General features: G+C 33.5%; 2 protein-coding genes across 2 annotated transcripts; both read left to right on the top strand.

Annotated features, from left to right (window-relative positions):
* The first annotated feature begins 13,059 nt into the window (after positions 1–13,059).
* Positions 13,060–15,954, top strand: LOC140435885 (uncharacterized). The gene has a single exon (XM_072524598.1). It carries the CDS (start codon positions 13,060–13,062, stop codon positions 15,952–15,954), a length of 2,895 nt encoding a protein of 964 aa, XP_072380699.1.
* Positions 15,955–16,013: 59 nt separating this feature from the next.
* Positions 16,014–16,832, top strand: LOC140435886 (uncharacterized). The gene has a single exon (XM_072524599.1). The coding sequence runs from the start codon at positions 16,014–16,016 to the stop codon at positions 16,830–16,832; it is 819 nt and encodes a 272-aa protein (XP_072380700.1).
* Positions 16,833–17,125: the final 293 nt, after the last annotated feature.

Genomic DNA, 17,125 nt, shown 5'->3' on the forward strand with positions numbered 1-17,125 from the left:
CTTTTTCAAAAATATTATGAATGCATGCATAATATTTAAAAAAATGGTGGACGTTACTACAAAATCGTTTATAAACTAAATTACAAGAAAAATTGATTACTTGTGAGTAACAAATGGTAAAATAATGTTAAAAGAAACAGACTAATGATTTAAATTTAATGAGAAACTAAAATACAAAATTCTGACAATAACCAAAAATTACAATAAAATAACTAGTCATTTTGCGCGCAAGGTCCGCAATTTTTCTTTGTACACTGTAAGCACACTGGTTTTCCACAAGAAAAGCACACATAAAAAGTCTTTCGCTTTAATGCACTTGGGCATAAGTAACACGTCTTCTTTTTCTCAAGCCTTTCTTCAAAATCTGCTTCTTTTGGCGTTTTTGTCCTAGTATTCGTTCAATACCACATAATAATTCTCTCGGGATTCTGGGATTTTCGAGTCTTCTTTGTAGATGAGGTAACACTAATTGCTTCTCCAACTCCTTTGTGTAGTTTAGCCTTTCCATATTATCTTCTTGTAGTGATTGGTACACAACATGCGAATTAACAGCAGCTATATCAATGATGCGGTAAAAAATAGTAATGCTGCCATCGGCGAGAACGACGTTTTACAGAATATTTGGCACACTTGGCATCTAAAGTATCGACACCTCCTTTCGTACGATTATAATGAGCTATAATTTCTGGTTTTCCAGTAATCTGATCCGTGCCTATTGAATGGTGCATCGAAGAGATAAGTAAAACAGCCCTCGATTTTTTTGGCACATGGGAAATTAGGGATAAACTTTTCGTAAATCCGTAAGTAGTTGAATTTACTTGCCTACATCGGTGTGGCTAGAATTTTCGTTTATTTTTCTTGAGGGTTCCCACATACGTTGACTTCTTTACTTTTAACTGCTTTACTAATTCTATAGAACTAAACCAATTACCAGCTGTGATATTACGGTTAGTTCCATAAATAGGTTTAGCAAGCCGAAGAACAGATTGAGTTGGTTTATTCATCTTCTTTTCTTCCCCAGATAACCCAGTTCCGTCAGTGTCCTTGCCTCCATATATATAGGCATTGTATAAGTAACTTGTTCGTGCATCAGTCAGGCACATTATTTTAATGCCATATTTCACAGGCTTATTAGGCATATACATTTTAAACCTACACCTTCCCTTAAAGCCGACCAACATTTCATCAATACAAATAAATGTGCCTACGGAATACAGTTTTTGACAATTTGATATGAATATATTAAATATGTTACTAATGGCTGCTGTTGGATCTATCTTTTTTTCTTTCTTCTCTATCCAGAGGGTTATAAAAACGTAAACATTGAAATATTGCAAATCCATCTTTTGACAAAACACATCTGAATATATCTCTACCAGTGCCATCTGTAGCAAATATAGAATTTATATTTTCGTCATTAGATTTGAAAGCTGATGAGTATAAAAACAATCCCAAAAAGATTTGCTTTTCTTTCCTTAGCTACTTATCTTCGAATATTAGGTGTCTTGGTAGCTACGATATTGTAGAGCTTATGTATGGATGTGAGTCTTAATATCCGCTGAATTTAAATGACTAATTTATAGCTAAACCTACGAGTTAAGTATGTGTTGGTGTCATTCATACTGGCAAGGTATGTTCGGCAGCGGAGGCATAGAATGCAAGCGTTTACGTTTTAAGGGTGGAAGGATGTGCTTCTCATTTTTAGGTGACAAGTTTGCGGAGAATAATACTTCTGGTCCTCAGTGTGGCTTTTAGTTTTAAACAAAGTTCTTTGAATGACTAAGTGTAATACAAACTATCTTCAAGATATTTATAGCAAGTCCAGAGTATAAGGATTTCATGACACTATTGGATGTTCATATTTGTGAAAACGTCTGTGTTGGGGACATTAAAGTAGCACACCCGAGTTTTTCCGGGGTTTGGCTTAAAAATGATTTATAGTCTATTTTTATTGTGTTTAAAGCATGATTTAGATTTTTCTCCACTTCAGCAACAAAAGTTTTTGGTTGTGCAATAATAGATGTATCGTAATACATAAAGTCCTAGTATTTACTGGTATGGGTTAATGGTTTGTGTACATTTTATACAGTGTAGGTGCCATTACGCTACCCCAAAGGAGACCTTTCTTCTGTGTTCTCCATCTGCTATTCTTACCATTGAGAAATACCAAAAATCTTCTGTTGTGTAGGCATACGCTAGTAAAACAAGTAGTTTATTACCTAAGGAGATATCATATAGATTTTGAAAAAATGCCCTCTTATTTAAGGTGTCGTAAGCTGCAAATTGCTGCTTAGATTGACAAATACCACTCCTCATAACTGATATCTTTCGTACCCATCTTTGCTGAGTTGGGCAAGATTTAGTAATTGTGACGTACACGATATTCCCTGTCTGTAGCAACTTTTGTCTTTTAATTTGAGTTTTTCTTCTGTTTTACCTCTTAAGGAGTATTTTGTAAAGCAAAATAAATATATTGACCAATAGCTTTTGTGGTCGTTGGAGTTTTTGCCAGGTTTAAGCAAGGCAACAACTTTGTCTTTGCTTTGTTTGTCTGCAGACTTTGGATATCAGTAACTGTTGTATTTTTGGTCCAAATTTTATAATAAGCTTTGTGCTCAGATCTTCAGTCAGTGCCGTACTATTCTTTATTATATACGTAGATAGTGGATCCAAGCTCAACATCGTTAAAAGGTTCCTTCAGCTAACTGGTTTTGTCCTCTCTCATTTTAAGTTTTTCTTTGCTTCTTTGCCGGCTGAGATAGCACTTTCACATTTATTATGTGATTTTCAGCGATCAGCTTAATACCAAATACACTATTTCTTGCCCTCTATGTATTTTCTGCACTAGAAATACGTCACATTTGTGCTAAGCGCATATGTCTGATAAGGTTAAGTAAAGTAAAGTGTCTTTATCTCTAGATATGCCCTTAATATTTATAGACATAATAAGAATAATCGATCCTAAAAAGGACCGATTTGACAAAAATCATATTGAACGGGTGATTCTGATTAGCCGATTAATTAATTATTTATTACCCAGGGTACAACGGTGGTCTTATTTGTACTCAAATTTTCGTAAAGGCTTCTCTTTTGAACCCCATAAGAAATCTCTAATTAACTTTTCATTAAAAATAATTTTACATACTCGACGATATTTCGAATCAAATTTGTATAGTAATAACTATAGTTAATATGGAGTCTCTTTGTGAAAAGTAAATGAGTTTGTAATATCGGTTACAACTCATATATGAATGATAAGGACATAAACGGTTAAAATAAGTGCACAGAATTTTAACTAAATATATCGGCGCCATTGTTCAGGAGATGGATTTATCCCAGAAATTAAAGGTTACATGTATATTCCAGGTTCTATTTACGTATTTGCATTACTAAAAAAGTATATTTAAAATAAAGGCCTTAAGATATCTTTCGATTCTATGGAAATTAGAATCTATGGAAATTAGCAAATTAAAAAATACAGACATAATTCTGAATGACCAAATTGAGACAAACAGTTGTCTCAAGTATTGTTTATATTGTAAAGGTCATCGTCATAGTATAGTCAGAACGCAACAAGGTTCTATCGGCTTTTCTGCTTTTTGTCTCCTCATTCCTATTGAAAACTTGGCCACGTAAATAACGTTTTAAAAATATATGTCAATATTTCTGAAGTGCCTTTCCTAAGATAACTTTTATTAAGCCTAGTTCGTTTGACTACATGTAATGGCTTTGATAGTTGCCAACAGATAAGTATTGATTGATTGATTGTAGTTTGGATAGCAGTTGGTTGTACAGGCATGTGTTGATAAATATGATGGATCGGTAGGTAGTCCCATTATTCCTAAATCTGACCATATGTTACCTCCCCTGTTGATTCGTGGACGTCCTAAGGGCATTTTTTCTCTCGGGGAATTCTCCCAGTTTAACTTGGCAATGCAGTTATTAGAAAGCCTTTGGATATAGCCAGCGTAACTTTGGCGTTGAGATTTAGTCTCTTGTATGACGTTGCTATCTTTATATATCTGTTAGACCTTGGCATTAGTTCCGGTTCGGTATTGGTTATTATTCGGACCTTTGTAAGTTGGAAAATAATTCTGATAACTTTTCTAGTAATCCTGATCTAATTAATACCTAAGTTTTACTTACATTGTTTTGTCAGCGTTCCCGTCAAATTTTCAGTCAATAGTTTAATCACTTTTTTATATATCCTGATTTTAGGGATTTGTATTAGACTTCTGGATTTAAAAGTGTTATGTGGGTTATATTTACATTAGTAAGCTACGTGAATATTCCATTTTATTTCTTATGTGACAGCGTTATCTACGATACCTAAAACGCTGCAATCTTTCAAAATTATATGGGTTTATTGTTACGTTATGCCCTACTCTACGTCCTCTCTCTTGTATGTTAAAGAAAATTTATTTAGTTTTCTCATTACTTACTATCAGACCGGTTTTTACTGCTAATAGCATTATTTTATAGCATTCTAATATTTAATCTATGGATTAAATCCGGATAGTAAATAGATATTTTTCACTTTCTCGGAGAAATAATATTCTAACATACAAAATGCTATTAAATTGCTAAAACCTTTCTTGCATATTATATTTACTTATGAGGGACAGCAGCAATATCAGTACCATAATAGGGCGTATAGTCCTGGACTGGCTAATCGTTGGATAATTGGAAGCATGAGTGTAGCAGTTTTAATGTTTTCGGGACTGCTACCTGGTATCGGGGAGCAGAGATATCAGTACCAAGTTAGTGCATATAGGAATTGTTAATTGAACTTTATTATTATTAAACAGCACTATATTTCCTAGTAAAATCGTCATGACTTTACAGTTATACAAATTTTCGAACGTTGGTTATGGAAACATCAAATACATACCACCGGATTCCCAAGATCGACATTCAGCAAAATCCTTTAATAATGATACAGGAGTAAAAATATAAATATTTGGGAGCTTACATCAACAAAGGATTAGATTAAGACTAAGAAATCAGGGTACGAATAGAAATGGCAAGGGCAGCGTTCTGAAAATTCAAGCAATTGTTCTGTGACAAAAATCTGCATACTGCGCTGAGACTAAGGTTTGTTGAATGTTATGGTCTCAACTATTGTACAGAGTAGAAATATGGACAGTAAAAGCGCAAATAGTTAGGAAGCTTTAAGCCTTTGAATTTTGGTATACCGGAGAATGTTGAGAATTCCATGGACTGCCAGGGTCACCAATGAGGAAGTGCTGAGAAGGATGGGTCGAGACAAACAATTGTTGAGAACAATAAAAGTACGCAGGACTGCATACCTGGGACACATACTAAGGAATATAAAGTGTTCTGCAGGCCATCATGCAGGGTAGAGTCGATGGCAAAAAGGGAATAGGTAGAAAGAGGAAGTCATGGCCGCGAAATATTCGTGACTGGACAAACATGACTGTAGACGAATTATTTTACGTTGCAAAAGGCAGAGATACTTTTACAAATGTGGTCGCCAACCTCCGTTAATGGGGACGACATAGGAAGAAGAAGAATGATACGCTAAACAAAAAAAAAAACAGAGATGAAGATAGGCGCCAAGAAACCCTGTGTTATAAAACAGTTGAATAAAATACAGATTCTCGATTCAAATATTCAAAAATTTAATGAACAGCATACTAAATTAGAAATAACATCTATTTAAAATGCAATTCATTAATGGCTTAAGGTACAAAGCAGTCCTAGCATCTGCTAATGATATTGATCTTATAAGGAACTCTCTCCCGTCCGCAAACGACATCTTCAACAAAGTGAAGAGAGCACGAAAAATGTTTCACTTAAAATCAACAAAATAAAAACCAAATACAAGTGAATCAACAGAAGAAAGCAATTTAATACATCTAGATAAAATATTAAAGTCAACAATTATAATTTCGAAAGTATGGAACACTTTAAATATCTTAGATTAATAATCACGGTTAATAATAATGTCACTAAAAAAATACAAAGCATAATTCACTTCAGACCTATTTTAAAACATGAATGTTTTTTAAAACAATAAGACCGAACATATTATATTATGTAATAATTGTAATAGATATGTTGGCTAGAATCAAATTACCATAAAGTCACCGAAATATTTTATCTGAGTAATGACTCACTACTGATTGATACGTTACGTTATACGATACATTTATAGTTAAAAGCGAAATTATTAGGTGTTATGCCATGTATAATATATGTGTATCTATAAAGTATTATAGTAAGATATTGAATTTCCTACATTTAAAAATCGAAATATTGAAATTAGACAGTAAAAAATTATAATTTTAAGATTGATTTATAAATTATTATAATTTAAATTTTACTACTTTGTGAAACAAATATTGTACATCAAAAACGTAGCAATCGAAACATCGGAACGTACATTTATATATTAAATTTTTCAGTGTCAATGCATTAAAAAAATACTAATAAATAAAAATGGACAATTGCATTTTCCAAGCTTATAACAGACACTAACTTAAGTTTAAAAATAATTAAAGCAAGTAATATAAATTACCAACATAAAATATTTAACTACATTAAGCAAGTATTTGTGAAATTTCGGGATGACTAAATTGATTGATATTTAAATAAATTTCAAGTTCCAAAACGTACCTGCTGTAAAATTTAAAAATCTACGACTAATCAAATTATTGGCAACATCGGAGGAGTTTAGTTGTGTACGCAAAGAAATGTATACGGATCCCAAAAGTGTTTCAACCTATTACGGAGTCCACTTAATCCGACGTGTTGGTCGGAGTCCACATACAGCGCTACCCAGATAATAATATACACGGTGTATATTCGCCTGGAGTTAGTATAATACCGTTTTAGTACGGGGCCCACATTAACTGCTAAGTCTATATATATATATATATATATATATATATATATATATATATATATATATATATATATATATATATATATATATATATATATATATATATATATATATATAGATCTAGCGGTTAATGGGGGCTCCGTACTAAAACGGTATTATACTAACTCCAGGCGAATATACATCGTGTATATTATTATCTGGGTAGCGCTTTATGTGGACTCCGACCAACACGTCGGATTAGTGGACTCCGTAATAGGTTAAAACACTTTTGGGATCCGTATACATTTCTTTGCGTACACAACTAAACTCCTCCGATGTTGCCAATAATTTGATTAGTCGTAGATTTTTAAATTTTACAGCAGGTACGTTTTGGAACTTCAAATTTATTTAAATATCAATCAATTTAGTCATCGAGAAATTTCACAAATAGGTACCCGGTTAATGTAGTTAAATATTTTATGGTGGGTATTTATATTACTTGCTTTAATTATTTTCAAACTTAAAAAGTATTTATTATGAGCTTGGAAATGGCTAGTTTTCGTTTTATTTATTATTATTTTTTGTTAAAATGAATATGCACTTAAACATTTAGTCTCTAAATGTACTAACATCGAGTAGAGTAGTCGTGTAACAGTTTAAGAAAGAAGAAGCCCTTCGGTAGGATTATAATAAACAACATAAAATTAAAAAAAACTCTGTAAACAGGAGAGCTTTGTAATTTTTCAATTCCTGCAATTTATGACGTGCAATATTTGTTTCATAAAGTAGTTAAATTTAAACTATAATAATTTATGGGAAGCGTTTAAAGAAGTAATCGCTAACCTCAATTAGAATACGGCACAATAAGAAGATGAAACTTACTGTATTTTTACTTATTATATTCACAAAAAGAATATCCAAAGTAAAATTTAACACGTTTTTATGGAGTTGTAGTGAAATTTGACTTCTTATTACGATACCGGATCCTGTAAAATTTTAAATACATTAAATCTCCCGTAAATTATTAAACTTATTCTTAGAATAAAATAACAAACTTCTTAGTAATTAGGTACAATATACCGTTCACAATTATGTGATAATCTGTAGGTGTCAAGATTGCACGGTCATATGCCATAAGGTTTCATCTTTCATATAAACATCGATAGTTTTTAACTTTGGGTGTATTTGATTCCACCGTGCTGTAACCGATCCAACTTGAAAAGTGTTATTTTACATAAAATTAGCACGTTGGCCCTAATAATGACCTATTAATATACATTGTTAAAAATTGTATACATTTATCAATTTAAAACATTCTTTGTCGTCTTCTGATCTTCATCTCCATTCGTTCCTAATTAAGCACATGTTATCCACAGGATCCCTCTCTCATTTTTAAATCATTACTCTTTTTGCCTTTTGCCATCGATTTCTTTATTTTGTTTATTCATATCGTTTTTACTCATAACAAATATTGGGTAGATTATTGTATCATTAAACTTTCTAATTATATGTCCGTATCATATAAGTTGTCTAGTTATTTTAGCGTATATAATGTCGTATGTTAATTCCATTTTGTTTAACAATAAAACAGCAAAACTTCTACAAAATTATTTCTATCTTATCACTACAGCTGTTTCGGAGAGTGCCTTTCTCAAGTCTCAAATTTCTCGAATCCATCAATCATCCATTGTATTTCTTATACTTTCATTTAAATCCTCTCCAATCAAAGATTTTGAAGCAGCTTTGCTCCATAGTCCATTTTTGTTGCTTTTTGTCACTGTTTCTCCTTTCTCTTTATCATTATCAATACGTAGCGCTACAACACTGGGTAGGTCTTCGCTGACTACAACTTATCTCCAAGTTAATCGATTTTCCACGAATCTGTAATCAAATGAAATGTCCATTTTTTGAGATATGATTAGATGTTTTCTCTCCATTGTATACTGAAATGCCCAAGTGGCATTCTTCTGTGCTAACTTCCTTCCACACCAGTTCTACAAGTTTGACATTTTGGCGTCTATGCACGTGTCCGATATACCTTAAGGGATTTATTTTCCTGAACAATATCGTTATGCGAGCTTTCTTTATTCAGTATGTTTTCTTATTCTATACGGATTTGTAGCGATATGATAATGAGTTCTGAAGCTATTTTCTCGTAACATTTTAAAGTAATTACTATTTAAATGGGAATAAGCCACAATTAAAGCTTAAAGTTAGTTTATTGACGTTTCAATTTCCACTTCGGAAATCGTTCTCAAAATACAAACATTAGTGAGAATGATTTCCGAAGTGAAAATTAAAACGTCAATAAACTAACTTTAACCTCTAATTGTGGCTTATTCCCATTTAAATAGTAGTTATGATAATGGGGTTAAATACAAATTTCTGATTATTTTCCTTTCAAATATTCGGAGTGCTTCCTTATTTGTTTTAGTCATTCTCCATGACTCACATCCATATATTAAAATAGGTCTGAAGTTTGAATTATGCTCTGTATTTCTTTAGTGGCATTATTACTAACCGTGATTAGTGATCTAAGATATTTAAAGTGTTCCATACTTTCGAAATTGTAGTTGTTGACTTTAATGTTTTTTCTAAATTTATTGAATTGGTTGATTGGTTTTCTGTTGATTCGCTTGTATTTGGTTTTCATTTCGTTGATTTTAAGTCAAACATTTTTTGTGCTCTCTTCACTTTATTGAAGTTTGTGAACGGAGGAGTTTCTCATTAGAGTTATGAGTTCTATATCATTAGCATATACTAGGAGTGCTTTGTCCTTGGGCCGTTAATGGATTACATCTTAAATAGGCGTTATTTCTATTTTAGTAAGCTGTTCATTAATTTTTTGATTATTGGAATCGAGAATCTGTATTTTATTCGACTGTTTTATAACACAAAGTTTCTTGGAGCATATTTTCATCTTTGGTTTCCAGTATCATTATTACAAGGATTTTGCTGGATATGGACATAGTGAACCTGGTGGTATGTACATGATGTTTTCATAACCAACGTTCAAAAATTTTTCTTACTGTAAATTTATGATTATTTTACTAGAAAATATAGTGTTGTTTAATAATAATAAAGTTCAAGCAACAATTCCTATATGCATTAACTCGGTAATGATAATTCTGCTCCCCGATACCAGGTAGCAGTCCCGAAAACATTAAAACTGCTACACTCATGCTTCTCATTATCCAACAATTAGCCAGTCCAGAACTATACGCCTTATTATGGTACTGATATTGCTGCTGCTCCTCATAAGTGAATAGAATATGCAAGGAAGGTTTTGACAATTTAATAGGATTTTGTGTGTTAGAATATTATTTCTCCGAGAAAGTGAAGAATATCTATTTGCTATCCGGATTTAATCCATAAATTAAATAATAGAATGCTCTAAAATAATGCTAGTAGCAGCAAAAAAAAGCGGTCTAATAGTCATCATCATCATTATCAATCAGCCCTGAGTTGTCCATTGTTGAACATAGGCCTCCTCTAGACTTTTCCATCTGCTTCTGTTCTGCGCCTCTGGTATCCAATTGGTCACGATTCTTTTGAGGTCGTTGGTCCATCGCTTTGGGGGTCTTCCTCGGCTTCGCTTGTCAGCCCGTGGTCTCCACTCAAGCAATTTTTTTGTCCAACTGTTGTCTTTTATTCTTGCAACATGTCCTGCCCATCTCCTTTTTTGTTATTTGTAATATGTTCGATAATGTCTTCCACTCCGGTGTTGTAACTTACAACAGTTAAAAATATTTTTAATGAAATGTACATTATTTTTCAACTGCCCGTATGTTGTCTGCTATGTCTATATCGCCTTTTGACCTGTTAAAAACGCAGATACTTCGCCCGCTACGCCTCGAGGAGAACACATTTTTAGTCAGTCACCAACTAACAGCGGTCGAGTGCGTACCGTATGGGGTTTTATCTTCGTTTACGCAATGACGCTCTAAAAATTGTATTACCAGCCTCCGTAGATAAGGAATTTTGTTTAATGCTACTGTACTGTGTGTAATAGAATTTTGTAGTATACCAACGTTGTAGTTATTTATCATAATTAGTGAACCAGCCCTGGAAAAGCAGTAAAGTCTAAAATAAGTTTAGCTACGAACATAATACCTGTTCGTACTCTAATTGTATATTAGCAAGGTTCAATGGCTAAGCTTTATACAATTTGGTCCTACTCGAGCACGGATATATTATAATGTTTGGTTACATCAGTGAAGAAAAAAGTAAGATAAAACGTGGTCTTAAAGTGGAAAATTCCTGTGTAATTAGTGCCGGCTGGTAAATACATAAGGTTTACACATAGCTAGTTCTCTCTCACTCGCTCTCTCTATAGAAAGTGGTATTGTTCGCTCACTCTTCTGCAAGATATTTGGTGTCTCGGTTAGACGAAGATAACGCTGTCTCAATCATGCAAAAGTTCCGCCCTGTGGTAGTGTCGTAACAGTAGGAGTCGCCTGCGCAAACGGAAATTTTGGTTCATGACAATTGGTGAGTTCGTTCTGATCTATTGATAATTATTGACATTTAATTGAGTAATAAAATCACGGTATCAACTACTTGATTATATTGGATGATTTGCTTGAATCATAATCTGTATTTTGATTAAAGTTTGAATTTGTTTAAATAAGTTTACACTTAATTATTCTCTTAGTATGGAGGAGTTGAAAAAATCTCGTAAATCTCTAAAGGCTAGACTTACTAGAATTTCTAATTGGTTTAGTATAAATAAAGATTGTGAAAGTATTGATTTGTTACTGGAAAAACAAAGTCAATTAGCGTTACATTTCTCTGAATATGAAAAAATTCAACAACAAATTGAAGGTCTCGATGACTCTGAATTAGATTCACAGGAGTCAATTGAATTCGAAGAAAAATATACGAATACTCTAGTAAATATTAAAATACAGATAAAAGCTTTAAGTAATAACATTTTAGATTATAGTAAAAATACTCCAATAGAACATATCTCAAAAGGCACAGTTAAATTGCCCGAAATCTCTATGCAAACCTTTGAAGGTAATTTTGAGGATTGGAATTCGTTTTTTCAACTATTCTGTACTTTAGTGATTGATAACTCACAGTTAAATGATTTGCAGAGATTTATTTATCTCAAAACTTTTCTGAGGCGTGAACCATTAGAATTAATCAAAAATATTGAAGTGGTAAATGACAATTTTCAAATTGCTTTGGACACGCTTAAGGAAAGGTATGATAATAAACCTCGAATTGTATCATTACTCATAAAAAGGTTATTAAAGGTTTCATCTCTAGCAAAATGTACCTCACAAACTCTGAGAAACTTTATTACTCAAGCAAAACAAAACATTATGGCTCTAAATAATCTGGAGGTTCCAACTCAATATTGGGATCTCATTTTAATTGAGATATTTTTAGAAAAACTAGACTATAACACACATAAGGCTTTTGAATACGAGGTAGGTACAAAAAGTTTACCTACGCTAAAACAATTCTTTGAGTTTTTAGAAAATAGATGCAATATTTTAGAAAAACTTAACTGTTCTGAAACCCAACAGAAAGGTTTTAAATATTCACAAAAGGTGACACATTTTTCAAGCTCAGATAACAAGGTTAATTCTAATAAATTGAATTGTAGTTTTTGTAATCATTCGATGCACAACATTTATCAATGTGAAAAATTTAAAGCCAGTTCTCTTTCAGATAGGAATAATTTCGTTAAGTTAAAACATTTGTGTAAGAATTGTCTTGGAAGTAAACATTTTGTAGAAAACTGTACTTCTCAAAGAACATGTAATATATGCAATAAGAAGCATCACTCTCTCTTGCACAGTGCCAACACTTCTATGGTTTCAAGCATCTCTCGTTCTCAAGTTCCTTCATCTAATTCTCATGCTCAAAACTCTCAACCTTCTCAAGGTACAAGTAGTGATAATCACATGCCTAGTGTATCACAAAGGAGTGCTCATAGTTTACAGCCTCAAACCTCTTGTATGTCAGATACAACCCAAACGTTTACTGCCCTCTCTATAAAAAATGAAGTTCTCTTAGCAACAGCTTTAGTCACATTATATACAAAAGAACATCAACCCATAAGAGCCCGTTGTCTACTAGACAACGCTAGTCAGACCTCGTTTATTACACAAGAGCTTGTTAATTAACTTAAACTCTCTCCTTATACTAGAACATTAGAAATTTCAACGCTCTCCCAAAATTGTTCAGTGTCTAATAAAATGGTAGATTTAAAAATCTTCTCTCTTTATGACAGTAAAAAGGGGTTCATGACCTCGTGTGCTGTTCTCAAGAATATAACATGCAGACTCCCTCAAGTGCCGATTGATAGAACTAAAATCAAGCTTCCGGAGTGGGTACAATTGGCTGATCCATCATACTCAGTTCCCGGAAAAATTGACATGTTGTTAGGTTCAGATGTTTATGGAAAACTCTTATTAAATGATCTTATACAACTTGGAGATGGTCTTCCCACACTACAAAATACACATTTTGGTTATGTTATGTTTGGACAGGTTCCAGTTCGCCCTCACTCTAAAAATAATCTAAATTTATGTACTTTGCATGATAAGTCGCAAATCCTCTCAACCTCTAACTCGCAGCACGTTTCTCTCTTTACCCAATCATTGTCAGATGACTCTCTTGATAATAAACTTCAAAAATTCTGGGAAATTGAAGAGATTCCAGATAAAACCATTTTAACTCCTCAAGAAAATCTAGCAGAGCAAATATTTAAAAATACAACTCAAATTCTTCCGGACGGTAGATTTCAAGTGGACATTCCTTTAATTTTTAAGGATGCACCTACACAATTAGGGGATTCCTTTTATATGGCAAAAAAAAGATTTTTATCCTTAGAAAACAAACTTGTCAAGAACAATGAACTTTACACGCAATACAAAAATTTCATAAGTGAATATATATCTCTTTCTCATGCAAGGGTAGTTCCTCTCTCTCTTTTAAATTCAGACTCAGGTAAAAAATATTTTCTTCCTCATCATTGTGTACTTAAGGAAGATAGTTTAACCACTAAGTTACGAGTAGTTTTTGATGGGTCAATGAAAACTACTACACAGGTATCATTAAATGATTTAATGTTAAAGGGTTACAGGACACAGCCAGAATTATTTGATATTCTTGTTCGTTTTAGGACTTATAAATTTGCCCTTACAGCTGACATTCAAAAAATGTTCAGGCAAATTAAAATTAATCCCGATCAAACTTTTCTTCTAAATATTTTATGGCGTGATTTACCGCAAGAGGAATTGCAATGTTTAGAATTGCAAACAGTAACTTATGGAACGAAATCGGCCCCCTTTCTAAGTACCCGTTGCTTAATGGAATTAGCCCTTGATCACAAGAATTCATATCCTCTCGCTAGTGATGCTTTGTTAAATTCATGTTATGTAGATGACATTCTCTTTGGCTCCGAAACTCTGGATGAGCTCTTTAAGGCTCATAATGAAATATCTGAACTTCTTAAAAAAGCATGTATCTCACTACACAAATGGTGCTCTAACTCTAAGGAATTTTTAACAAATATCACTAACAAATCTCAAATTGCTAGTTATACAATTTCTCCAGAAAAGATTGCATCCAACAAGGTCTTAGGTTTACGTTGGGATGCCCAAACAGACAGTTTCTCAATTTCTATACCTAAAATTATGGTTAAAACTTCTTTCACAAAACGTGAAGTACTCTCCACAATAGCGCAAATATTTGATCCTCAGGGTCTCATAGCTCCTGTTACTATTATCGCAAAGATAATAATGCAAAAGATTTGGTTGTCAAAGGTAAACTGGGATGATGCTCTTACTTCTGAGTTACTGTCAGAATGGATTGTATTTGTTTCTAATATCCCGTTCCTCAAAAATATTAATATTCCTAGACCACTATTCAGAACTGATCCAGATAAAATTATAAAAATTGAAATTCACGCTTTCTCGGATGCTAGTATAAGAGCCTATGCTACATGTGTATATATACGAGTTATGGATCAATCTAAAAAGGTTAGTTGTACTCTTGTAGCTTCCAAAAGTCGTGTAGCTCCTCTCAAAACCCTAACTCTTCCACGATTGGAACTTATGGGCGCAGTTTTATGCTCCAAGCTCACCCAACGTTTAATTACTACCCTAAACTCAACTAGTATGCACATCAACTCTATTAACTTATGGTCCGATTCAGAAATTGTGCTGGCATGGCTTAAATCCCATCCTTCTCGATGGTCACAATTTGTAGCAAACCGTGTAGCACAAATTCAAGAAATATCCTCTGGTTTTCATTGGCGATATGTCAAATCAAAGGAAAATCCAGCAGATATTCTCTCTCGTGGAATCATACCATCCGAACTTGTAAATTCTCATTTATGGTGGCATGGACCACAATGGCTTGGTAAATATGATCTAACTCTAGATAGTTGTGACAAGGGGATGACATGTTCTAATCCACCCGAGGAAAGAAGATTATCTCATATGCAAACTCAACAATACCCTATAGAAAAATTTTGTTGTTCCATGTCAAATAAGTTTTCAAACTTCTCAACCTTTCAAAGAACCCTGGCTTATTGTTTTAGATTCATACACAATGCTACTATCTCGTCTGTCAGAAGGTCCGGCCCCCTTTCAGTATCAGAGTTGCATTCCTCTGAGCAAAAAATAATTACATTTTTGCAACTTGTTTACTTTTCTCAAGAAATTTCAGAGCTTAAGTCGGGAAAAACTCTTTCCAACAAATCTCTTCTTTCACTAAATGTTTTTCTTGATGATAAGGAGATGTTAAGAGTTGGTGGTAGACTCAAGCATGCTCACGTTCCCTTTGATCAGAAATATCCACTTCTGTTGCCCTCCAAACATCACATCGTCCAACTTATGTTGAAAGGAGAACATATTAGATTATGTCATTCAGGTGCCCAGACCACCCTTTCCAATTTTCGTCTCAAGTATTGGCCCTTAAATGGATTAAGAACAATAAAGAAAATTATCCACTCTTGTATCACTTGCTTTCGATTTAGGGCTCAACTTGCCTCTCAACTAATGGCAGACTTACCCAAAGAACGCCTAGTTGTCTCACACCCATTTACCAATGTAGGTACAGACTTTGGTGGACCTTTTTTATAAAGAGTTCAAGACTTCGTAAGGCTCCAGTAACAAAATGTTATATTGCCGTATTCGTATGTATGGTTACCCGTGCGGTCCATATAGAACTTGTGTCAGGACTCTCCACAGAGGCATTCATACTCACACTCAAACGTTTCATTAGTAGGCGTGGCAATCCAAAAATAATTTACAGTGATAATGCTTCAAACTTCTTTGGTGCTAAGAACCAACTCAAGGAGTTCTCCACATTTTTAAAAAATAAGGAAACGTCTAACTCAATCCAAAATTTTCTTGCTGCTTCTGAAATAAGTTGGAAATTTATCCCCCCTCGCTCTCCTCATCATGGCGGATTATGGGAAGCCGCCATTAAAAGCACAAAATATCATATTTTTAGACTGATAGGAAATTCTCAACTGACATTTGAAGAGTTCAGTACCGTACTCGCTCAAATTGAAGCTGTTCTGAACTCACGTCCTCTATGTTCTTTATCTAACGATCCTTCAGATCTCTCTTGTTTAACTCCAGGACACTTTTTAATCGGTAAGCCTCTCACTTCTTTTCCTGAAAGGGATGTTTCTGATATATCCGAAAATAGATTGTCAATTTGGCAAAGGAGTACAAAAATTCAACAGTTGTTTTGGAAACGCTGGACTGTTGACTATTTAAATAGACTACAGAATAGGCCCAAATGGACCTCAACTAAGGAAAATTTGCAATTGAACGATTTGGTTCTCTTAAAGGATGAGAATAATCCTCCTTTGAAGTGGCCCCTGGCAAGAGTGATTGAAGTTTTTCCAGGAAACAATAAGAGAGTTAGAGTTGTCAAGGTACAAACTAAGGATGGAATCTTTACTCGCTCAATTGCAAAACTATGTCCCTTACCAGATTATAAACGTTAATGTTAATTAGTATAAGAATAGTTTTTAAGGTAGTGTTTGTTCGCGAGTGCGGTTAGTGTTTGTAGTGTCGTCTTACTTTTCGAACTTATGATGGAACAACCCTCTTTCTTAGTTTATATTATTACGAATATATTATTTTCTTTCTGTAATTTTTTGTTAAATCCTCTTAATTTTGAAGGGAACCCTTCAACGTGTGGGCAGGATGTTGTAACTTACAACAGTTAAAAATATTTTTAATGAAATGTACATTATTTTTCAACTGCCCGTATGTTGTCTGCTATGTCTATATCGCC

This window comes from Diabrotica undecimpunctata, chromosome 3 (assembly GCF_040954645.1).
Source record: "Diabrotica undecimpunctata isolate CICGRU chromosome 3, icDiaUnde3, whole genome shotgun sequence".
Taxonomy (NCBI): Eukaryota; Metazoa; Arthropoda; class Insecta; order Coleoptera; family Chrysomelidae; genus Diabrotica; species Diabrotica undecimpunctata.

Excerpts from the sequence above, each read along its gene's own strand:
- LOC140435885 (XM_072524598.1), top strand. The coding sequence starts at position 13,060 with ATGGTAGATTTAAAAATCTTCTCTCTTTATGACAGTAAAAAGGGGTTC.
- LOC140435886 (XM_072524599.1), top strand. The coding sequence starts at position 16,014 with ATGGTTACCCGTGCGGTCCATATAGAACTTGTGTCAGGACTCTCCACA.